This window comes from Danio rerio, chromosome 24 (genome assembly GCF_052040795.2).
Source record: "Danio rerio strain M-AB ecotype USA chromosome 24, GRCz13ab, whole genome shotgun sequence".
Lineage (NCBI taxonomy): Eukaryota > Metazoa > Chordata > Actinopteri > Cypriniformes > Danionidae > Danio > Danio rerio.
The window spans coordinates 36,029,746-36,055,687 of NC_141044.1; the positions used below are offsets into that span (position 1 = coordinate 36,029,746).

Here is a 25,942-nt window from a genome sequence, read left to right on the forward strand (position 1 = left end):
AAAAAAAATAGATACATAATAAAACCAGTAAATCAAAGAAATAAAAAATAAAATAGAAACAATTTGGAAATATATATATATATATATATATATATATATATATATATATATATATATATATATATATATATATATATATATATATATATATTTGTAAAAGTGAAAGAGTGAAAAAAAAAATATATATATATAAATAAATCAGTTTAATAAACAGTTTCTTGTCAGACCTAATAATTATTATTTTTAAAATCCTTAATAATGACTGAAATCAAATCTGTTGATAGAGAAGCTTTCAAAAATATCAAGTTAGATTTTTCTGACATTTTAGGCTCATTTTCCACACACAGAGACTGCAAAAACCCCTCATATTTGCTCAAGGGAAATTATCCTTGACGGAAAAACCAAGCTGTCGTGTTCGCATGATGAACAAAATTAATTGTGATCTTTGACTTTTAGAGGATGTGTGCAAATCAAATAAAGCGGGTGCGCCAAACGCTGAGAAATGAGAAACAGCAGTTGTGACTAGCAGATGCTAAACTTGTCAAAATATTTGCTCTGCGTCTAAACAGCCAATGAAGAGCCTTGGAGCCTCTGTAAGAAGAGACGTCGGTCTTTCTTGACTGAGATTCGGGAGTCTTCTGTACAGCGCAGAGTTGATATCTCTCTCGATGCAGAACTCTAAAAAAAAAAACTGTATTGCATGATTAGTCAGTGCTGAAGCCAAATCTGCAGCTTACAATAACGGTCCAAAAACTGGTACACCCAAATTTATATGTTATAGAAAAATATTAAATGCAAAATTTAAAAAGAGGAAAAATCAAGAAAAGCAAGAAATGGACAAATTTTGTTGACATTTTGTAGGTTTTAATTTATTTTTGCAATATTTTGCTTGAATTTAATTGTATTATCTGTCCATTTCTAAATGTGTTTGGTGACTAAAATATTATTTTAATAAATATATCTGTTTAATAAATCCTTTTTGTTTAAATGCAAAAAAAAAAATTGCCTAAATTCACTGAGAAATGGATTGAACGAAGTTATGCTAAGTACTTTATCTAGAAGAAGATACAATGAACTTACCTTCAGTTATCAATGTCGGACACATGATTCTCCATCTGGAATATAAATTAAAATAAATTGTTAAAAAAATAAAATGCACTTTTATAGGTTGTGTTCACTCTTTTGACATTAATTTTTCTCATCTTAAATATTTATATCCAAATATCATTTACATCCCTCGCTACTTCACCAATACATGTTTTAATGCTATACAAGTAATTCAATTATATTTGGTTACAGATATTTAAATAAATAATTTTGAGGGGAAAAACATTTTGTTGTAAAAGTTATTAAAACTTTTGGATGTAAAAAAAAGATGAGAAAATGAAACAATTTTCAGTCTATTCAAGAATCCAAGAAGACATTGATCATATCATTAATCATATTGCAAACACTTTTTAATATTTATTTTTAACATTTTTCTCAAAGTCTGTGGTGAATACACTGTAAAGTTTTGAGTTGAAGAAATAGGTAGTGGTGTAATTAAATTATATTTGATTGTAGATATTTAAATATTTAATGAATTTTGTGGAAAAAAAAAAAACTTTTGTGGGAAAAATAATTGGCAATTTTTGGATGTAAAAGAAATTCATGCTAAACCTACAGTGTGTCCAAGAATCCAAAAACTCAAGATATATTTTGTAATATTAATAATACTGATCATCATTTATTCATTCTTTGGAGTTTAATTTTTACCAAAGAGTATAATAAAAATATTAAAAAGCAATATTAACCCCACAATATTAAACCCCCTCCCCATTTCTTCACCTCAAAGTGTTGTTTTAAATGCTACAAACACAAGGAAATTTTCACAGTATTTCTGATAATGTTATTTCTGCTAGAATAAAAGCTGGTTCTAATTTTCTAAAAACCAAAACGTATACCTTGTTTTTGTTTTTAATTTTCAACCAAAGATGCTTTTTCCATATTTTAAGGCGTGAAAACTAGTTTAGACCTATTGAATTATAGCTTTCCGTGTATCATAATTGATGTCTTGAATTACCCATTTCATCTCCATATTATAGTTCATATCAGACTAAAAATAAATTAGAATGTAATATAATTCAACCATTTTGTGTGTTATTAAATTATTATATTAAAATATACGTTTTATAGGGGTGGCATGGTGGCTCAGTGGTTAGCACTGTTGCCTCACAGCAAGAATGATGCTGGTTCGAGTCCCGGCAGGGTCAGTTGGCATTTCTGTGTGGAATTTATCATTCATCACCACAAATGAACAATAGTGTCCTCAACTTCTATTCTCTAAAACAAAAACAATCACTCCTCCAAAGATTCTTTCGTAGCTCCAGCCAATTTATATCCATCTTGTGTGAGTATCTACCAAATGTAGTGTTGAAGGTCACGCTCCTGAAACCTGAAATACAGGAACATTCAGCCTCTGGGAATCTTTCCTGCGGGATTTTTTGGCCCTGACGTTTTACTCAGTTAAAGACAGGAGGAGCTCATTAAAGCACAGTCTGTCCGTCTCCTCGGTGGAGAAATCTGACTCTGGCATTGGAGGTCAGCGTCTCCAGAGTTTTTGACTGTTTTAATTACTGATGTGACAGGTTAGAGTTTCTGAGAGCCTGTTAGCCATGATGACAGTGAATAATATTTGACTAGATGTTTTTCAAGACACTTCTATACAGCTTAAAGTGACATTTTAAGGTTTAACTGGGTTAATTAGGCAAGTTACGATAATTAGGCAAATCATTTATAAGTGTTCTGTAGACAATAAAAAAATACCTTTAAATAGTTAAAAAGAAAATTTAAAACTGCTGTCATTCCAGCCAAACTAAAACAAATCAGACTTTCTCCAGAAGAAATAATATTATAGGAAATACTGTGAAAAATTTCTTGCTCTGTTAAACATCATTTGGGAAATATTTGAAAAGAAAAAAAAAAATTAACTTCCTCTGCTTCACGAGTTTTTGAACTCCTGGATGTACTGTACATTTAGCATCAAAATATTGTTTTCTCACCAAGAATTTTTTTAATAAATAAGTTATATATATTTTTAATAAATTATTCATCCCACAAAATGTTTAGTTTTTTGCCATAAAACTTAAATATACTTAAATATTTAACTTAAATTAACTATATTTACAATAAAATTCTGCAAAAGGAATACATAAAACTCAAGATACATTTCGTAATAATAATATTGAATAATATTTAACATTTTTGTCGAACTCTTTGTTGAATAATACACTAAAGAATTTTGGATTCTTGGATGCACTGTATATTTAGCATTCGATTATTTTCACACTCAAAAGAAATTGTAAATACTTTCCCCCCAAACTGTTTATTTCCACAAAATTTGTTTGAAATATTTCAGTATTTACAATTAATTATAATTAAAAAAAAAAACCACAGTCCATAGCCAAACTGCATTTTTGGAGTTCTTGTCTTGTTTATAGTCCATACATCTAAAAATTCTAAAGCGAATAATACTGTTTCATTCATTCATTCATTTTCTACCGCTTTTCTGGGGCCGGGTCGCGGGGGCAGCAGTCTTAGGAGAGAACTCCAGACTTCCCTATTCCAAGACACTTCCTCCAGCTCCTCTGGGGGGATCCTGAGGTGTTCCCAGGCCAGCCGAGAGACATAAGCCCCTTTCACACAGTGATTCCGGTAAATTTCTGGAAAATTTCCGGAACGACTTTACCGGTATATTTAAAAAAGCGCTGTTCACACAGGCGAGGACGTTACGGAAATTTTCCGGAAAAGAGCATTCACACATCCATTCCAAAATACCGGTAAATTCTGACATCATTCACCACAAATGAGCTTTTAACGGCTGCGCTTGTATTTGTAAACATTTGACTAAATTACAAACTCTGTGGCTGATCAATATTGTGAACAACTTTCGCAAGATCACTTTCGCATGTCGAGATGTTCATAATGTGTGCAGGCGCTCATAGGCGCACGCAAAGCTTGAAGGTTAACAAAAAACGGCTTATCATAAGCATCTCATCGATGATTATTTACACAGTTGGCATTAAGAAGAACATATAAACGTGATCTGACTAACTTCTAGCAGCTAAATGTGTCTGGAAAAATATTCAAAGGCTTTTATCCTCACAAACCACGCGGACGTAAATGCATCTGACTGTTGTGATTGGCTAAAGCAAACGTCTCACGTCAGCACGTTCTAGACGTGCACGCGCTTATTACGGGAATCTTCCTTCTGCATTCACACAGCTCAGCATTCCGGCAAATTGCCGGTAATCTTACAACTTCTCTTTCCGGAAAATAGCCAGAACGAATTTACCGGTATTTTCAAAAAGGACCTGTTCACACATACAACCTTTCCGGAAAATTGCCGGCAATTTTCCGGAAAGGTCTGTATGTGTGAAAGGGGCTATAGTCCCTCCAGCATGTCCTGGGTCTTCCAGAGGACTCCTTCCTGTGGGATATGCCTGGAACACTTACCTAGGTGTTCAGGAGTCATCCGAAAAAGATTCCTGAGCCACCTCAGCTGACTTCTCTTGATGTGGAGGAGCAGCAAAAGAAGAGCTCCTCACACTAGCTTAATTGTTTTCTTTTCCAAATAAGTCAAAATTAAGTGAGTTTATTTCTTAAAACAAGCAAAATAATCTGTAAGAGGAGGTTTATTTGTTTAAATGTTTATTTCTGAAAACAAGAGCATATATTTTACTTGTCTAGAAAATGTTACTTGATTTAAGAATTTGTAAGATGACTATAAACAAGACTAAAACTGGTCACACTTTAAAATAACGGTCCATTAGTTAATGTATAGGCTAACATGAACATAATTAGTAATACATTTATTACTGTTTTTAATTATTTTGGCGAATGTTAGATAATGTTATTCAAGTTAAATAATGTTAGTTTGTTAGCTCACAGTGCATTAACTAATGTTCACAAGCACAACTTTGGATTATAATAATGCATTAGTTAATGTTAAACTACGATTAATTAAGACTTTACAAGATTATTCATACTTAATCAGTGTTAGTAAACACATTAGCTAACATTTACTAATAAAACCTTATTGGAAAGTGTTAGCCAAAAACTCAATGGTTTATTTTGCAGTGCATGAATAGGTGTGCAGAAAGATCATACCAGATCAGTGCTGCCCTCTTCATCGTAGTCATCCTCTCCTCCATCCGTCATTTCTCCAGCCTCGGCGTCCAGCGCTCCTTCTCCTCCCTCTTCTCCAGAGTTTTCTGCTGCTTCTGATATCGAACCCTCATGCAGAGAGTCACAGTTATCTTCGTATTTCCTATGAGGCTCTGAGACAATGGAAGATATGCAACCATTTATATTCACGAATATTAGTTCAATTTCAGTTTAAAAATGTTTTTTCTCTAATGTTTTTTACCCAAAGATTTAGTTTTTTTCTGTCAAAAATGCTTTTCTCTTTCCCAAAAATAGTTTCTAACAAATTTTTGGAACTCCTACATTTCCACCCATTCATTCAATTTCTTTTTGGCTTAGTCCCTTTATTAATCAGGTGTCGCCACAGTGGAATGAACCGCCAACTTATCCAACATATGTTTTATGCAGCGGTTACCCTTCCAGCTGCAACCCAGCACTGGGAAACACCCAGACACTCTTATTCACACACATTCACTACGGCCAATTTAGCTTACTCAATTTACATATAGTGCATGTCTTTGTACTGTGGAGGGAACCGGAGGAAACCCATGCCAACATGGGGAGAACATTCAAACTCCACACAGAAATGCCAACTGACCCAGCCAGGGCTCGAACCAGTGACCTTCTTGCTATGAGGCAATCTTGCTACTCACTGCGCCATCGTGACGCCCCACTTATGTGCATGAACAAATTATTTTATTCCTCCAAAATTAATTTTTCCACCCCAAAATGTTTTTAATCTCCAAAAATGTTAATATTTTTTCCTAAAAATATTTTTCACCCAAACATGTTTTTAAACTAACAACTTTCACCCCTAAAATTTCCCACTAAACATGTTTATTTTCTGTATTAATAAACTGTAGTAGTAATAGATTCTGTAACACCCCAAAAATGTTTTCCTTGTTTTTTTTCTCCAAAAAAATTATTCATTTCACCCTAAAATGTATTTGTTTTCTCTTTACAGACAAAATGTTTTGTTTTTTTTCCAATAAAAGTTTTAAAAAAATGTTTATAAACATCAGTATTAATGGAGGAAACTATTTTTGTTGTTCATAAATATTGGTAATAATTGAGAACTATTTCTGTTCATCCAAAAGAACCCCCCTTACAATTTTTTGCTGTTATTTATTTATTTTTTTAAACAACTCTCTTCTCAACAATTTTATGTTTTCACACATTTTTTCCCCTTTAGAATATTTTTTTTAAACTCAAAAATAATTTGCTTATTTTTTTTCTGCAGTGATATCCCTGCATGTTTTCTTTTATTCATTTATTCATTTTCCTTTGACTTAGTCTCTATTTCACAGGTCACCACAACAGAATAATTCACCAACTATTCCAGCATACACTCTATGCAGCGGATGCCCTTTCGGTACAACCCAGTACTGGGAAACACCCATACCCTTTCATTCACACACACGCATACACTATGGCCAATCATGTTTACTCAATTCACCTATAGTGCATGTCTTTGGACTGTGGAGGAAACCAGAGCACCTGGAGGAAACCCACACAAACACGAGCCTAACATGCAAACTCCACACAGAAATGCCAATTGGTCTAGTCTGGACAGTGGTGACAGTGGTAACCACTAAGCCACTATTCCGCCCATTATTTTCTTTTTTTAACACCAAAAACTTGTCAAATCATTATGTTTTTCAGTCAAATCATTTTTTCTTAAAATCCCCTCCCAATCCAAATGCACCCTAAAGGAACGAAAGAAAATAGAAAAAAATGTGACTGATTATATGCAAAAATAAAAATTCCCTTTAACCACAAAATATCTACAAATGTAAAAGTTTTTTTTTAATATTAACAATTTAGAGACTTAGAAATTTAGATATTAAATTTGAATCAACACTGAAGATTTTTTAAAGACACACAGCTTTCTAATGACATGAGGGTGAATAAATGATGCAAGAAGTGTAATTTCGGAATATTTGAATCGGCATGCCTCAAGCATACCCAACAGAGGTAAAGTTTACCGTTCTGCTATTCCTCAGTGAGTCTACAAGATGAAAACACTGCTCTCATCTGCTGTCCAGCAAAGCCAAATGGGATTTGCTATAGTAAAACAGCACAAGATTGCCTTTATAAAACTCATGACAAATTGTCTGCCGTCTCCTGTCCTGTCACAGAGATGAATAGTGTACACACAACCCCAATATCGTCTCCTAACCTGGCGCTGTTTGCTGGACTGGCTTTTATTTCTGTTTTCTGTGTCTGTATACCAAGTCATATACCGATATTCAATAGTTCAATATATCAATAATTCAATAAACATGCACAATACTGATATCATGGACACTTCAAAATTCTGTGAATAAGGATTTATTACTTACATTTTTGAGAATATTGCTTGCATTATGCATCATTTGCACTGATTGTTGCATTAGTGATTTACAGCAAAAACAAATGTGTAAATACTTAATTGTGCATTTATTTTAAAACGTTATTAATTGCATGTGTTAATCTGGCTCATGAGTGGAGTTTGCATGTTCTCCCCTTATTGGCATGGGTTGAATTGGGTAAACAAAATTGGTTGTATTATGAGTCTATGTGTGTATTTGTGTGTGTGTGTGTGTGTGAGTGAGAATAAGTGTGTATGGGTGTTTCCCAGTACTGGGTTGCAGCTGGAAGGGCATTCACTGTGTAAAACATATGCTGGAATAGTTGGCGGTTCATTCCACTGTGGTGACCCATGATAAATATTGACTAAGCTGAAGGAAAATGAATGAATGAATGAATCTGGCATACAGCATAAAAAATTCAGTAACTATTTGTTATACACCGACAGTAACAAATAAATAAATAATAAATGTTTTATTATTAAATTATAAATAATTAGGTGAAGATAATTTCTTAGTTAATTCCTAATAACACATTAAAATCAAATGTCATTATAGTTTAATTAAATGTAATTAATAAAAAAATTCAGTTTCTTTTAATTTATCTTACACCTATCATAAGGCTTTTTCTCATTGTTGATTTTAATCCATCAACCAGTGTTTACTAAAGTATGACTTAATTGTAAAGTGTTAAGTATTGCATTTTTATCATCCCTTTACAGATAATTTTAGATGAAACATTTGTTTCTGTATATGAACATGTACATTTGAGGGCAAAATTATTAAATGTTGGTTTCTTTCAATTTTTTTCATAAATGTTTCTTTAACAGAGCAATGGATTTTTTCACAGTATTTCCTATAATATTTTCTTCTTCTGAAAATTATTTGTTTTATTCCGGGTAGAATGAAAGCAGTTTTATATTTTAAAAACAATTTTAAAGTCAATATTAGCCCTCTAAAGCAATATATTTTTTTTAATTGTCTACAGAACAAACCATCATTATACAATGACTTGCCTAATTACCCTAACATGCCTAATTAACCTAGTGTTGGAATAATTAATCTATGTGTGTTCAATAAAAAAGGTCAGGAGAGGTTTTTCTTCAATGTCAAAAATGTTAGTAATTTATTAGATACGTCAGTCAGTCAGCATGTCACCTTAAAGGGTTAAACAAATAATGCACAGCACTACTACGATGACAGAAAAGTTTGTGCTGTTATAATTCACTTACTTTTTAATATGTTTTGGTGTGATTATAACCCACTATTAAAAAAACAAGGACTGAATGTTTTGAATGAGAAGCTGTTAATGTAGCCGTGCCAGGATGAATTTTGGTGTGGCGCCCTGCCATGGAAGAATAAATGTAGCAGAAACTGTATATTCAAAACCAATATATTCACTATTTATCGTCATTAGACCAGTAAAAGTAATCTTTAGGTTCTTTAGCTCAGGTCAATAAAAGTGATAAATGCTTCAGCAATTAATCGCAACAAGAAATCATGTTGCAAAAAGCTTAGTCTCACCACATTCAGATCTCTGCTGCTTCTCGATCTTCTCCAAGCGGCCCAGAAGAGAGTCAATCTTCATCTTGATCTGCGTCAGCTCACGTTTGATGGTCTGAAGTTGATCTGACTTCACTGCAATAAACACAGACACACACATTAGACAAGCTGACGGTTTGTCTGTGCTCAGTGTGTTTTTATATAATCTCAGATATAAGTATGATATAAAAAAAAAAAAATCGGACATTTTGAACATTTGTTTTCATATATATAAATATAACTACTAACTCATTTAATGAATCACTCACAAAATCACTCTCTTACTCAATAATTAACTCACTCACTGAAATATAATTTTTGTAGCAATAGATCAAGTCTGCAAACATGTCAGTTCTAGTCCAGTGCCAGAAAAATGACCCAGTGTGTTTACAGTCCTACATTATCACTGTGCTGATGAGCAAGACACTGAACCTCTGCTCACCCTGAAAGGCTCTCTCCACAATTAATGCACCACGTCAGATGCAATGAAAAGCCTCTGCTCAGTGCCTGCTAGCTTAATTCATGCTGCTAATTTCTGTAAACATGGAGTGCTTTAAGTATGCCCGCTGCTTTTTTCCCTTTCTGACAGCTGTCAGATTAATCTCCCTCAGATGAGCACACCATCGAACGCACACTGCATCTAACAAACACACATTTTCTGGGCAAACCACAATGACCTTGGTGCTAAATGAAAACCCATAGGCTGGAAAAATGGCCAAATAATCCAGGACTTGTTCAAAACATGGAAGTATTTCAAAGCTCTTTAGTCTAAGCGATATACAGTATATATTTGCTATTGTCATGTGGTTTCAGATCAGGCCAAAACGCCATTATCAGATATAAATCTGTGATTTATACAGAAGGAAAAATTATTTATGCATTATGCAGTTGATATCTTTCTAAATGAATTAAATTGGTTATTCAAATGATTCATTCAAAACTGCAGATTCTTTAACAAAGTAAAGAGCTTTCTTTAATAATGCATCAGCAAATCATTCAAGTAATATACCAAAACACGTTCTCTTTATGGGTGAGCCATTGTACAATTAACAATGTTGGGTAGCATGGTGGCACAGTGGTGTATATATATATATATTCCCCAACACATTTCTAATCATAATAGTTTTAATAATTCATTTCTAATAACTGATTTATTTTATCTTTGCCATGATGACAGTAAATAATATTTGACTAATTTTTTTTCAAGCCACTTCTATACAGCTTAAAGTGACTTTTAAAGGCTTAACTAAGTTAATGATGTTAAACATCATTTGAGAAATTTTTAAAAAAGAAAAAAAAAATTATTCTGACTTCAACTGTATATTAGGGCTGGACAATATTAAACGTTTTTACATTGCGCTATTTTTTTCTCTCTGCAATATAATTTCACAATTTGACCTAAATAGCTCAATTTGCAAAGTCGTTATTTGGGATGATATTGTAGGGAGTGAAATCTAAAAATTTTTTGTATGTAATTTATTATATACATTAACTACAGTCATAAATAAACACAATTGAGCAAATATACACGGTTTCACTGTATTAGATTTACTGCGCTAAATTATATTATATATTACAATATATTATATATATAAAATATAATATACATTTTAAAATGTCTGGGTAAAAAAAAAAAAAATTATATATATATATGTGTGTGTGTGTGTTTTTGAGAAACATTTAAAATACTTTTGAAAAGTAAACATGTCAGGCTAAATTTCACTTCATTTGATTCAAAAACAGCTTTTTTTTTTTTTTTTTTTTTTTTACAATTTAAACAGCATCTTTAGAAATCTTTTCTGAAGAGACTGCTGTCCTAAAAAAACAAACAACCAAAAAAATGTAAATACATTTTTTACACATATAGGAAGCGTATAGCAGAAAGTTTTGACGGCTATAAAACCTTGACTTATCCAAACCGCGTTATACCTTGAAAACGGTTATCGTCCCATGCCTAGTCTCCACAAATCTTGTGTGTTTTGACCTGTGGTTTCTGGCCATCTAATCCTAACTCAACATTGCATGTGTTGCGATGTGACTATTGCAAACACACACATTGTGATATCGATGCTCAAACATATTTTTAACATATATATCAAATATATTGAGCAGCCCTATATATGCTTATTTACTCAAATACTAAAGAACAGACTTACTTTATGATTGAATAAATACACTGAATGCAATTCTACCAAAAATCCTAATTAACTCATAAATACAAAAGACTCAATAATTTACAAAACACTGAATCATTCAGAAACTGGAACAATTTTCCTCGACCAAATGCAAAAACCGACAAAAACAAAATTGCTTCTGAAAAGTTATTGCAATGAAAAGTTGTCTGAAAATGCAGCGCAGACAACCAGACAACTATGAAAACCCTACGGAGCAACCTCTTGACACAGAAAGACCTGTTTCTTCATGATAATTGGAGCTGCAGGACACGTATAAACGCTTTGTTGAAAAATTCATTAGCCTGTGTTCTCCGGTATTTTCCAAGCTGCTGATAGCTGAAGCTTGTCGTTTTGCCGTCACCGCCTTCAGCTCTGATAACACAGCGTGACCCAGCACTGCTGTCAAAGCGCTGCCAGCTTTTCCACTACCGCACAAAATGGTGTCACCTGCCATCAGCCGCCCGAGGCAGAAAGCTCTGCATGTGTAGGTGTTTAGTTGACGGAGCGTCGTATCTACTGAAATTCAATGCAAGCGTTTCAATTGCACCAATGCTCCACATGCAACACATGTTCAAAAATCGCCTGCGACTGAGAGTTTTAATCTGCAAAAGCTATGAAACACAAGATAACTGAGCATCACTGACAGCAAACGTAATGTTTTATCGCTTGTTTTAAGGTGTTGACTATACAAATCGTTTAGAGGATGTGTGTGATGGCGTGCAGTACATGAACTGCAGCGGATAATGATACAAAACCTGTTTTTCCACGATTTAGGTTTTCGATTGAATGTAGAGGAATGTCAAGGAGCATGTCAAGGATTTTGTTCTATAATTTTTCAATATCATTAATTTTTTTTTTTTGTAGACGCTGGGATAATAAATGATCAACAAAAACAACTAAAATACATCAACAATAAAATCAACTATAAACAAGGCAGATTTTAACCAAAGAATGTAAATATTATCAGATCATAAACACGTTAGAACTTTATTTACATTATGGTGTCATACAACGAAATTAGTTTAGTCGCTTTTACATACCAGAAGCAATAAGAAATATAGAATAAAAATAAAAAATCGAAATTGGAAATACGCTAATTTTATGTTTTTTTTTTTTGCTATTATTTCCCACAATGCCCAGCAACTTAAAGGTGCAGTATGAACGTTTGACAGGCATGTTGTAAATAAAAGCACTGGTATGCGAAAGAAGGAATATTTTTCTTATCAAAACGAGTTTTTATCCTAACCAACACCTGGAATTTATATTTTAGAATTGACTTCTATTTCTTGCAGCTGAACAACAGGATAAACTGACAATGATCACCCCAGGTACACCTCATGTGCTTTATTCAGTGTTTAATACTAATGTGAGTTTAAATGGCATTTTACATGACATTTATTGCCGAGTACTGAAAGAAGCAGCAGATAGTTCACCTCAGATACTGAAAATAAAATAAACTGTTTGAAATTGAACTTTAGAACTGTGACTCAGTGCAAGCCAACACATATCAGTGATTCAGCATCTACATTTTATGATGTTAAAGAGGTTTAATATGTATTAAATAGATTATAAACCTTAGCATTTTGTTGGAGTGCAGCAGTATAGGCACTATTCTGCGCTTCTGAATGGCTGTATTTAAATTTCTGTCATGTTTCGTCTGATGCAAACAGCCAATTTGCTTATCACTGCAAATCTCGTCATGTAGCGTGTTGTTAGGATATGGGGCTAGAATGTGATCTGCTCACCTTATGGATACATTTGTAATTTTATATTATTTGCTAATTAACAACCACCTAATGTGGAACTTTGAGTATGATTTTGGATTCTGCTATGCAGACAATCGCGCCCAAGCACAGTTCAAGGCAATGTGAGCAGAGTGAGTACGCCCATAAACATCTTTGCAATTAATTAAAAAAATATATTTAAATAATCCTGGACCAGGCCGCATCCTGAGCAGATGCTATGGTGGTTGTGGAGTGGAGAGCATGAGACTGATTTCTGAAAGACAAGTCTCAGCATTGATCCTGTGTGCCAGCCTAAACCCCCGCCAGTGACCTACTCACACCACCAGCTTCTCCATGATAGATGTCCTGCGTTGTCCAGCCTCCGGTGCCTAGACTGCAGCTCTGCACAAGTTAAGTCGTGCCCAACTGAACCTGGTTTCTCTTGTTTTTTTCTTTTTCTTTCACTTTTGTCAATTGTTGAAGTTTTGTTCCTCTCCACTGTCATCACTGGCTTGCTTGGTTTGGGATTTGTGGAGTTGTGCATCGATAGATTTGCTCTTCAGTGTTTGGACTTTCAGCAGTGAAAATTTGCTCGACTCTGCAGTTCTCATTTCATTTCAGGTAAGTTCCCGCTATGCTGAATCATACACTTTCCTCATTTTTGATTGCACCAATGATTTTAGCAAAAAACAGTTATATATGGTCAATTGAACTGCGGACACTGAATGCTTAGAATGTAAGTTTACATACCCTGGCATACAGGTGCTGTCAAAATGCAGTTGTTTGTTTGTTGATGATTACCCAGGCCTTTTACAGTTCCGTCTTCTTTCCTTGTCTTTGGCTAAGCAGAACCTAGATTTTTAGCACTACAAAGTTTTGAATCTGGTAATCATGGAACATTATTTCTTGCACATGACCACACTGAACAAAATTGCGCGCATCCAAAGACTTGTAGGCCTTTGATATCTTTTGTAAAATCACTTTTAATGAGATGGTTGTATATTTCGGGCTGGATGCTCTCATCCAATATCCATTGAGAGGGTGCTATCGCAAATGAACGTGTCAGACGAACGCCGCTCACTTTAAAGTTATTTTGGCAGAATAACTGTGCTTATTACTGGGTGACAAGCTATTATAATACACTAAAAGCATCATGTAAATTATATATATATATATATATATATATATATATATATATATATATATATATATATATATATATATATATATATATATATATATATTTATACAACAGTTCTGTCTGGTTCTCAAATCTGCCGTGTGATATTCTGCAATATCAGAACTCCTACAGCCTCTTAACCCTTTGTGTATTACTCCGCCCACATACAGCCAGCAAAGAGCAGACACTACAGATCTAAAGTTTAAAAGATGCACGCTCAGCTGTTTAACTGTCAGCTTATGATTTGAATCCAAGGTAGAAGAAAGTAGTTCCTCATAATAAAGGGTTTTTGAGACTCTCCATGTTTGATTTTGTTTTTATATACACAATTATGCCGTCAAACTGTTGTATAAACGCAAAATCACACTCGTAGCAGTGCGATATGGCTGTATATCGACACTGGTGGTGGCACTAAGGCACTCGGCCTTGTGCCAACGCACGCCTCCCACCAGTGCCGATATACAGCCATATCGCACTGCTACTCGTGTGATATTGCTCATATATATAACATGTAATCAATATAACTTATTTCTAATACAAACAAACTCTGTACCTCATCTGATGTCATTCCCTCGCTATAAATGCTAGCGCTCACGTTTTTTTTCCTGCAACCTCAATGCGCACGCATCCTAAATGTTTACAAAAAAATTTAGCAATTACTATTGTGCATTATGCAAATTGAAATGAACAAATGTTCCATATACTGTAGGCAGTAGAATATTCAGATTTTAAACTGCGTTAGAATTTCAAAAGTGTAAGTTGATTTTAAGCAAAACAACCAACGTAAACAATCTGAGCCGAACTAAATGCTGCATCGGGGTGTCACATAAAGCTAATCTCCAGTTTGCACAGTGCAGAAAAGGAACAACTCCAACGAAATGCAGATTAAGGTAAACAGTGGCACTTTTGTGTACATGCCATGGATATTTTAGCCTGTGAACTGCAGTGATATAAGAAAAGCCCCCGGAGAGACCACAGCACTACAGCTAAGAGCATTAGTGTCATGCACCACGGCTAATCTCAGCTCCGGAGCGCCGTGCTAGCAGGAGATGACGGGACGCTGACAGATGCGCTCAAAGCTGCTACTTGTGGGTTTGAGATAAAAATCGGAATTAGTGTTATGAATTCTAATTTACAAACACGACTGCATGATGCTCTGTCTTGGCGTTTGCCCCACATCCCATTCAAATTTAACAGAGCATTTCAGATTGCTGGAAGACTTGCTTTGATCTCTGCTGATGAGAATCAATACGTTCTTGCTTATTTTGCTCCCGTGAAATAGGAAAAAGACTTATTTTTACTTTGTGAAAGCAGTTACTGACCGACTTGTTTCAGATGTGCCGTATAATCAATCAGCAGTTGGCAGAGAGAAATAAAGTGCATGGACATCATACAGTGTGTCAATGGCAGAGGTCAGACAGTTACTGGTGGAGAATGCACTGTGGATGAGTAGGAGAGATCTCTGCTACTTGCGCTGTATACATCTTTTGGCAGAGTGAATGAATGTATGTCATTGAACTATTCAAGTGGCACATATTATATATTTCTTTTGATCACCTGAATGCACCCTTGTGGCTAATTTCCTTTAAAAAAAGTCAGCAAAACTTCTGAAGGATAACGTATGGGTCAAAAGAAACATTTTCAAGCATCAAATAAATAAAAAAACAGTATGATGTAGCTTTAAAAACAATTTCATTCTGTAGAATGTGTCCTGTTAAAATTATCTTAAAGGATTATGCGCATACAATTAACAATTAACAAATGGCACAGAAATCATCTAGATGTATATATAATATTACTCTTTACTTAATTTCTCACTTACTTTATTTCTGTTCTTTTGTGTCAGTATGCTTCTGTAAACTACAAAAAATGTCTTGTATGTTGGTAAAATTAGCTCATTCATACAATATAAGATAATCGAATCGAATCGAATCGAATCTAATCTAATCTAATCTAATATAATATGATAAAATATAATATAATATAAAACAATATAATATAATATAAAATAATTAAATATAATATAATATAAAACAATATAATATAATATGATATAATAATATTAAACAATATATTATAATATAATATAAAATGATATAATATAATATAATATAATAATTTAATATAATATAAAACAATATAATATAACATAATATAATATAACATAATATAATATAATATAAAACAATATAATATAATAATATAAAACAATATAATATAATATGATATAATAATATAAAACAATATATTATAATATAATATAATATAATATAATAATTTAATATAATATAAAACAACATAATATAATATAATATAATATAACATAATATAATATAATATAAAACAATATAATATAATAATATAAAACAATATAATATAATATGATATAATAATATAAAACAATATATTATAATATAATATAATATGATATAATATAATAATTTAATATAATATAAAACAATATAATATAATATAATATAATATAATATAATATAATATAATATAATATAATATAATATAATATAATATAATATAATATAACATAAAATAATATAATATAACATAATATAACATAACACGACAAGACACGACATAATATAGTATAATATAATAATTTGCTATAATATAATATAACACAACATATTATAATATAACAAAACATAATAACAATATAATAAAATATAACATAATGTAACATAACATAATATAATAAAATATAAAACTATAAATTACTATAATATAATATAATAAATATAATATAATATAATATAATATAATATAATATAATATAATATAATATAATATAATATAATATAATATAATATAATATAATATAATATAATATAATATAATATAATATAACCATCTGTACATTTGAGAGAGTCTTACATTTCAGCCCAGAGGAGAAGGACGACGATGACGATGGGGGTCTTGAGGAAGAAGAGGAGGAGGATTTCATAGGGAAGGAGCTTTTTCCGCGACGAGTGGACGGAAGAACAACTCGTGAGCGTTTCAGAGGAATCACTGCCCTCGGTGGAAGAGCCACCCGTCCATGATAATCAAAGAGCCTAACCAGCAAAAAACAAGAGGTGCAGAGTTAAAAACAGATGCCGAAACATCACGAACACTCAAAACCTTTTTTCAATCTGGAAAATATTTCTGGTGCCTGGTTTCCCTATTAGCAGAGCTGCTTTTGAAATTAGTCATTAAAGCAGGCATGATTTCTTAAAAGAGTTCGCAGAAAAGAAGAGGAGGTATAAGAAAATGTCAAACAAAGCAACATGCGCTTGCCCTGCCATCAATCTCTCTTGAATATCCACAACTCTCCACTTCACTGACATTTAGCAAATGTCTCTGCTAAAAAGAAGTAAATGAGCGACATAAAGTAGGGCTAAAAAAAATTCAACACGAGCTTCATTTACTCAATGCTAATGGATTTTTTGCCCTGAATAGTCTCTTCTTTCTTTCAATTCATATCAAGGACAAACTGTGGGTGTTTAAGATAAAAAGTAATGAAATTCTATGAATGCCACATTTAATTAATCACTTTCATTCTGTAGCTTTGCATGCATCTTTTCATCGGCATTTGAAAGGGCTTAATATAATACATGCTATTTGAAATCGAAACCATGAAAGACCGTGTGCAAATTACTGTTTAAAGACTTGGGATTTTCACGTGTTTAACAACTCCAAATAAATGCATACAGACCTGTTGTAGAAATCTTCCCTGTAGTAATCATAATCAAATTCATAACCACTGAAAAAGACAAAACAAAAAGTGGGAAGTAATTAAAGAAGGATTCTTTTGTGCATTAAGAAACAACAAAAGTTTTGTACATTAGGTGTCCTGTTGCATTTTATTTTTCTAAGCAAAATAAATGACTATAATGCAGTTTTATCACAATTTACAGAAGATTCATACTAAAATTCCATTCAGGGTTACAATGATTTATATTTCACAACATCTCAAATTTAGAAGGAGAAATATTTTAAAAGACTTAAGAATCACAGTGCAGAAACAAAATACTATATAGTTTTATTACACGGCTTCCTGAATACTCGTTTCTGATTGGTCAGTCATTATATTCCAAGGTATGTTATTCCCAGTTAACAACCTCTACATAACAGAGGCTCATCTGTGAATATGAATCACCTTGACCATCAGTCAATAGCCAAATCCTATTTTTGTACCCCTACCCCTTCTCCTTTGCCCTTGAAACAGTGTGAAGGGGAAGGGCTCCAAAATTTACCCCTAAGAATCTCTTGCTTCATTTTAGATCGACGATTGTGACTGCTGTAGTTATTCCAGTAGAGTTATTTTTTTGGTTTTTATCTCTTGAGGAAATCACAGAAGGCACCAATATCATGTTATTATAACGATATAATGTGGCAATAAGCTCGTAAATGTACTGTGTATTTACACTGTGGCCATATTCTTCAAGGTAAACACACAAAAACATTAACATTATAGCAGACACTGTAAAAAGGTCATTTCCAGCCACTAGACTTTTCGGACAGGGTATTCCAGTGTCATCGAGTGTCAGAATGTTGTGGGACTGCTGTACAGGAGTTATTAGGCATTATAAATAGTGAAATTTTGCGGTTTTTATTTTAGTGTTTTTTTTAAACATGACGTAAAACACAAACGCCGTTATAAATGTATTAAAACGTGTTTGTTTGTTGTAAAAATTCGTAATAATGACAAAAAAAAAAACAAATTTGTGCATTTCTTTACTTCATGTAAGTTGTAGATGGTGTATTCTGGGAAATTTTCTTACCCTTTGGTTTCGAGTGTGGTCCTAAAAAAAATCTTCGTTTTAAGGGGTACCTAGCTCTTCACCTTAGCCTCACGCCTTCAAGCTAAATAGAATTGGGACACCCCTACAGCTTCATGCGAATGTGCAAAACGAGAGGTAAGAGAAAGGGCTAAAAGGTCAAATTGGGATTGGGCCAATATGTTCAACTTGCAACTTTTTTGACTGATTGGTGCCATCTTGTGACTTAACAATGCGGAAGTTAGTTTAATGTTACACTCTTTCAGCTTTGTTCGTCAGTTTTGCATTTAATTAAAGGGTTAATAAACTGTTACCACCCAGAACAATGTTCAACAATGTTCCAGAACAACTACTTCTCATACTTCAGCCTCCACATCAAAGCTCCTGTGAGCAAAAAATGTCAAGATGCTCCAGGATTGGCCTGACCAGTCACCAGACATAAACATTATTGAGCAGGGCCGGAGTGGGACTCTTTTTCAGCCCTGGAGTTTCAAGCCTCAGACCGGCCCACATCAGTTCACACTGACTATATTAAAATAAGGTTTTTCCAATTCAGTTTCTAATTACACTATCACGTCTTTTTTTGAGAAAACAGCTCTTTTAGAACTTCAAATGTTCAACAACCCTTACAGTATTATGTCTTAACAACAAAAATGAAAAAAAAAATTGTTACTCAGACAAGGACCAATCCCAGGTTGGCCGCGTCATATTCTAATGTACTAACCACTGTACGACAACAGCTGTACGTTATATGGTGAATTATCTAGTTATATCATCATTAACCTGCAGGCTGGATCCTGCTCACGAGGCAACGAGAAAATAGATAAAAAGAGCAGAGCTGCGGTAAAATAATGAATAATAAGGCTGTGGTCAAGTAAATGAATAAATTATTTTTAAAAAAAGTGTGACTGCTGAGAGCAACCGATTCTGGAACTAGGGACACCGGCCCTCGCGGCCAAAAAACGGACCGGCCCACCGGGAATTCTCCCGGTCCTCCCGATTAGCCAATCCGGGCCTGTTATTGAGCATGTCTGGGGTAAACTGGAGGAGACTTTGAAGATGAGCCGAAAGAATCTTGATGAACTCTGGGAGTCCTGCAACAATGCTTTCTTTGCCATTCCAGATGACTTTATTAATTAGCTATTTGAGTAATTGCAGAAATGTATGAATGCAGTCCTCCAAGCTCATGGGAGTCACTACATCATGACATTATTTCTGTTAAGTGACAAGACTTTTGTCTACACTAAATCAGAACTTACTGTCCTAATTAAATAATAATTTTTATTTAAATTTTTTTAAAAATTAAGGCATGATCATAATTTATTTTGGTAAAAACAAGTGTAATCTAGAGGCCTTTGCCTTTCATATAAGCCACTTCTTATACCAAATGATCAACTAGAAGTCAAGTTATTATTTGTCCTTCCTAAAACTTGGATGGGCAACAAGACTTTTGTCAGGTAGTGTATACAATCTACTTTATCCCTTACATAATTTATTTTATATAATTTATTTGTTTTATTTTTTATTTTATTTATTTAATTTAAATCTTTGATCACTAAAATACCAATAAAATGTCATTTTTAGCTAACTTAAATCTTTTAAATATATGAATAAAGTCAGACTAAATTATTGGTCACACTGAATAACAATGCAACATTATGCACAATGCAACCACATTCTGACTTTTCTTAAACAAAAGTAATTTGAAATATTAGAACGTCCTTGCATTTAATATGCTTTCGGTTTATATTAAATGTGATGCACTGTAATTACAACATATTTAATAATTCATACAATAATAAAATAGAGCAGTCTCTTATACTTTATAAATAACACCAGAACCGACAAGACATTGAACACTAATCGGTTTATTTAAAATGTAAATAACCCGACACCAGTATGCATTATTTGAACTTTCTGCTGACAGTGAAATCAATGACACCTTCAGCCTTCAGAGATCACCCAGAGCTTTGATAATCACTGTTATGGCAGTAATCAAAGCTACTTACTTTATTAATTACAGTAAGAAACCTCCTGGAGATAGACCGGAGTACTTGTCTCATTGTACAGCCTGACAGTGAGAGTTAGTGTGTGACCCAGACTTGAATTTCAACCAGTAAACTTTGCATGAACCCTTTATAGCAACAGCAGCACCAAACATCTCTTCAGAAAAATTTAATATCCATTGACAAGGCAACAAGGATAATACCTTGGTCATTTTTATTTCATGTAGTGTGGAGTGAAACAGAAAATGAATGAATGTTGTTCTGAAGAAAGGGCTGTACTGAAAATAGATTTCCATTACAAAAAACATCTTGCACTAAGCCACCGTGCTGCTTAGTTGTACTAGTTAACGCACTGAGTAGTTAACATGAACTAACAATGAATGATTTTTTATGATCATTAACTAATGTTAACAACGATGAATAAATACTACAATAATTGCATTTGTCATTGTTTGTTTATGCTAATAAATAAATACTATATAACATTAATGAAATGTTTATAGAGACTACATTTTTTATGAACCCGGTCAGACACAATAAAAAATAAACTAATGCTGCAATCACGATTATAAGAAATTGTAAGACTTTTTTGACCTTGCAGGGATGTAAACCTTTTGTAGGAACCTTTAACATAGAAAAAAATAGGGACACTTTGTTTACTGCAGCACTGAAACCAAAATAAATAAAGCCTGAAAAAAATATGAAGTATTACTTGAAAAAATTTGCTCTATTAGAACCATAAAAAACATAACATTTTTAAAAATACATAACTTTTTTTTTGTCATTTTCATATATCATGTTTTATGTGGTATAATGAAGAGTACAACAACAAAAAAACATGATTTATTTTGTCCTTTTCAGAAAAAATGTTTTTCATTACGCAAGAAGGTTGCTGGTTTGAGCCCCGGCTGGGTCAGTTGGTGTTTCTGTGTGAAGTTTGCATGTTCCCTTCGGTTGGCGTGGGTTTCCTCAAGTTGCTCCGGTTTCCCCCACAGTCCAAAGACATGCACTATAGGTGAATTGAATAAGCTAAAATGGCAGTAGTGTATGAGTGTGAATGTAAGAGTGTATGGGTGTTTCCCAGTACTGGGTTGCGGCTGGAAGGCATCCGCTGAGAAAAACACATGCTGGAATAGTTGGTGATTCATTCTGCTGTGGTGACCCCTGATAAATAAGAGACTACGCTGGATGAAAATGAATGTTTTTTGCGCTGAGCATTGAAGAGCATTGAAGAGCATTAAATTATTATTTCTGAAAAACTAAAAACTGTAGATTTCTGTTTTTGCTAATTAATTCTTCATATTGAATTTTTAACAATGGAGGTTACATGATTGATGTCCAAAAAACGTGATTTAATTGGCCTTTTCATACAGTTCATTCTAGTCTTTTTATGCTGGAAGAGCATCCTGGCTGGTAAACAAAATGTGCAAAAAATGGGATTATTTATAGGAAATAATTAAAATAACAAAAGCTGTCTCTCTCAAAGGAATCACTGCACATGCTTTTCATTCGCATTTATTTTCCCCCAGACCTGCAGGTATATGCAGCACAACTGACATACTGCATCACAGCTAAACTGCATTTGAATAGCCTCAGATGAATGGTTTTAGCATGTTATATATATAAAATATATGAACTAATTTGCACTTGCATTCTCAACATTATCACATACATTAATCTGTGTCAAACCATGCACGTCATTATAAACATGTACATTAATCTCAGTCACATTATACACACCATATATATATATATATATATATATATATATATATATATATATATATATATATATATATATATATATATATATATATATATATATATATATATATATATATATATACAGTTGAAGTTAGAATTATTAGCCCCCCTAAATTATTAGAACCCCAGTTTATTTTTCCCCCTATTTCTGTTCAACAGAGAGTAGATTTCTTCAACACATTTCTAAACATAATAGTTTTAATAATTCATATCTAATAACTGATTTGTTTTATCTTTGCCATGATGACAGTAAATAATATTTTACTAGATATTTTTGAAGACTCTTTTATACAGTTTAAAGTGACTTTTAAAGGCTTAACTAGGTTAATTAGGTTAACTAGGCAGGTTAGGGTTATTAGGCAAGTTATTGTATAACGATGGTTTGTTCTGTAGACTATTGAAAAAAATATATAGCTTAAAGGGGCTAATAATTTTGTCCTTAAAATGGTGTTTAAAAAAATAATAACTGCTTTTATTTTAGCCGAAATAAAACAAATAAGAGTTTCTCCAGAAGAAAAAAACATTATCAGACATGCTGTGAAAATGTCCTTGCTCTGTTAAATATAATATGGGAAATATTTAAAAAAGCAACAAAAATTCAAAGGGGGGCTAATAATTCTGACTTCAACTGTATATATATATATATATATATATATATATATATATATATATATATATATATATATATATAAAATGATGTTATATGCACAACTAGTGTTTTCAGTCAATGATGAACTTCCGTAGAGAGCTTTATGTAACTATTTTCAATTTCCATAAGGTTCCTTTGACCGCATCGATGTTGTAATGTAATTCAACTATAATCAGTTAAATAGACTTGAGTATGCATTTTGGTTCTTAAAGTATAAAAAGAGACGAAAGACGCCATCATTAGCAGCAGGCTAGAGCAAAAGTTCCATTAAAATATGGAAATTAATTATACTGCAGTATTTTCGAAGACATGGCATGGAAAAATATAATTTAATGCAGTGCTTCTTGTTTGGTCTGATACACACATTATATCTTATCTCAGCCAGGCAGTGAAGATCACTGTTTTTTTTTTTTAAATAAAACAGATCTTAAACGCAGCGATTTTATATGGGATGACTATTAACCGGAAGCCCTGGGGCTGGCTGACTGAAATGAAAAATCTGTGTGCATATACCCCATTTAATAGATAATGAAATGTAATTTATTATTTCTGTGATTTCAAGGTTGAATTTTAAGCATTCTAACAAGTGTCACACTGTAAAAAATAATCCGTAAATTAACATTTTCCACTTTTTGTGACCTCCTTCTTTGGATGCTTTTAAATCTAACTTAAAGACTTATTTTTACTCTCTTGCCTTTGAGTGATGCATGCATGTTATTTTTTATTATTAGTATTTTAGTATTACTTTTAAATATATTTCTTTGTATTTTTAATATCAGTTTTTTAGTTTTATTGTCTAGTTTATTTTATTGTAAAACACTTTGGATCAACTACAGTTGTGTAAAATTGTGCTCTATAAATAAAGTTTGCCTTGCCTTGCCTTTTATTTTTGTATTTTTACACATTTATTTATGCTTTTGATTGCCTTATGAGATACCTTGATCTTTCTTTCAACACGCCCTAGCATTAAAAAGTTAGAAAACGTGACTTTTATTAACATTTTTAAAAGTTTAAAGTGATATATTGGTTATTATGGTTCAAAAACCAGGTGATAAACTGCCTGCACATCTTCTGTCCTTTTACCGACGTACAGCGAGGAAAATAAGTATTGAACACTTCATGTTTTCCTGGGAATAATATTTCTAAAGGAACTGTTAACATGGAGTTGAACCAGATTTGGTAAAACTTTAAACAATACAAACTAAAGTAAAACAAACAAAAGATCTAAAATATAAGTATAAAACAATGGAATGACACAAGGAGAAAGTACTGAACTACTGAAATGTATTTAATACTTTATATTTTTTGGTGAAGACGCCTATATGTGGAGAATGAAGTCACATGAATTGTTTAGAAGTGAGTTTTTCACAGACTTTCACAGATCTTTGATGGTTCTGTTAGTCTCGTTTTTCAAATCTGATCTTTAAGTCAGGTGATTGGCTGGGCCATTATACAGCTTGATTTTCTTTCTTTGAAAGCATTTGAGAGCTTCCTTTGCTGTGTTTTGCATCATTGTCTTTCTGAAATGTCCACCTTGGTTTCACCTTCATCATCCTGGTAAAGTAGATGTTGGACTGAAGCAGCTAATTTACAGTGAGGAAGGGCGGAGGGTTGCTGAAGAACTACTGAGAGATTTAAACTGCTCTTTGGGCTTTCACTGCCTTTCTACACCTCCCTTTCTTCATGTGTTTTATACTTTTTCCCTGGATTAAATTTTTAAATTTTTTAAAAATAAATTTCATTTTATTACAAATATCTGAATTTGTAAACTAATTAGATTTGTTTAATTTGCATATATAGATTTCTTTAATTTTTACCAACATCTGGTGACAATTTTAAGTCAACAGCAGAAATGTGTTTTTTTTAAAATGGTTCCCCGCTGTATTTATTACTCTAGAGACTATATATATATATATATATATATATATATATATATATATATATATATATATATATATATATATATATATAATTTCTTATATTTTTTAAATGTCAGTAAAAGTCACTAAGATAAATTATAGAGTTGAATTTTTAACATAAAAAGTCGACAGACCAAAGACCAAAATGCAATTCACTGCTCTAAATAAGCAAAAAAACACACACAAAAAAACTTCTGAATCACAAAATACCGAAATTGTTAATTAACAGATATTTTTCACAGTGCGCATGATCCTTCAGAAATGATTTTATTATGCTGATTCGCTGTTCAAGAAACAGGATGAGCTCAGGTAATAACTTCCACAACAACCTCATTATATTCCATTGTAGGGCATTTCGCCATTCCTTTGACCATTTCATTCCAAACTAATTAACATTTAAAAGCAAATCTTTGTTGCTTCTATTCTCCTAATTAGACCTCTGATTACATAATGGATGGGTTGCATTAGCTGATTTGAAATGCAAATCAGGCTTAATGAATTTCAAAATTATAACGAGAGCAGGAAACAAAGAATAAAAAACAAACACAATCAGCTAAAGTAAAAAAATAAATAAAAATCAGTACAATACAAAGAACAAAACCTCCAATGCTTGAAAAGACATTACAAAGTAACCCGATTTGCCAAAATGCATAAATTAATGATTTCATTAATATCAT

General features: G+C 32.6%; 1 protein-coding gene across 5 annotated transcripts in view; it reads right to left on the reverse strand.

Annotated features, from left to right (window-relative positions):
* Positions 1 to 210: 210 nt before the first annotated feature.
* ralylb (RALY RNA binding protein like b) overlaps positions 211 to 25,942 on the reverse strand; it is a 490,264-nt gene continuing 464,532 nt past the window's right edge. For all 5 annotated transcript variants that reach the window (XM_087309880.1, XM_087309882.1, XM_087309881.1 and 2 more), the window contains 6 exons: positions 17,862 to 17,909; positions 17,042 to 17,220; positions 9,057 to 9,170; positions 5,149 to 5,318; positions 1,081 to 1,115; positions 211 to 691 (listed from right to left, as the gene is read on the reverse strand). In XM_087309880.1, coding sequence (XP_087166006.1) covers positions 1,083 to 1,115; positions 5,149 to 5,318; positions 9,057 to 9,170; positions 17,042 to 17,220; positions 17,862 to 17,909 — 544 coding nt within the window. In that variant the 3' untranslated portion in view covers positions 211 to 691; positions 1,081 to 1,082. The remainder of the gene's footprint in view (positions 692 to 1,080; positions 1,116 to 5,148; positions 5,319 to 9,056; positions 9,171 to 17,041; positions 17,221 to 17,861; positions 17,910 to 25,942) is intronic.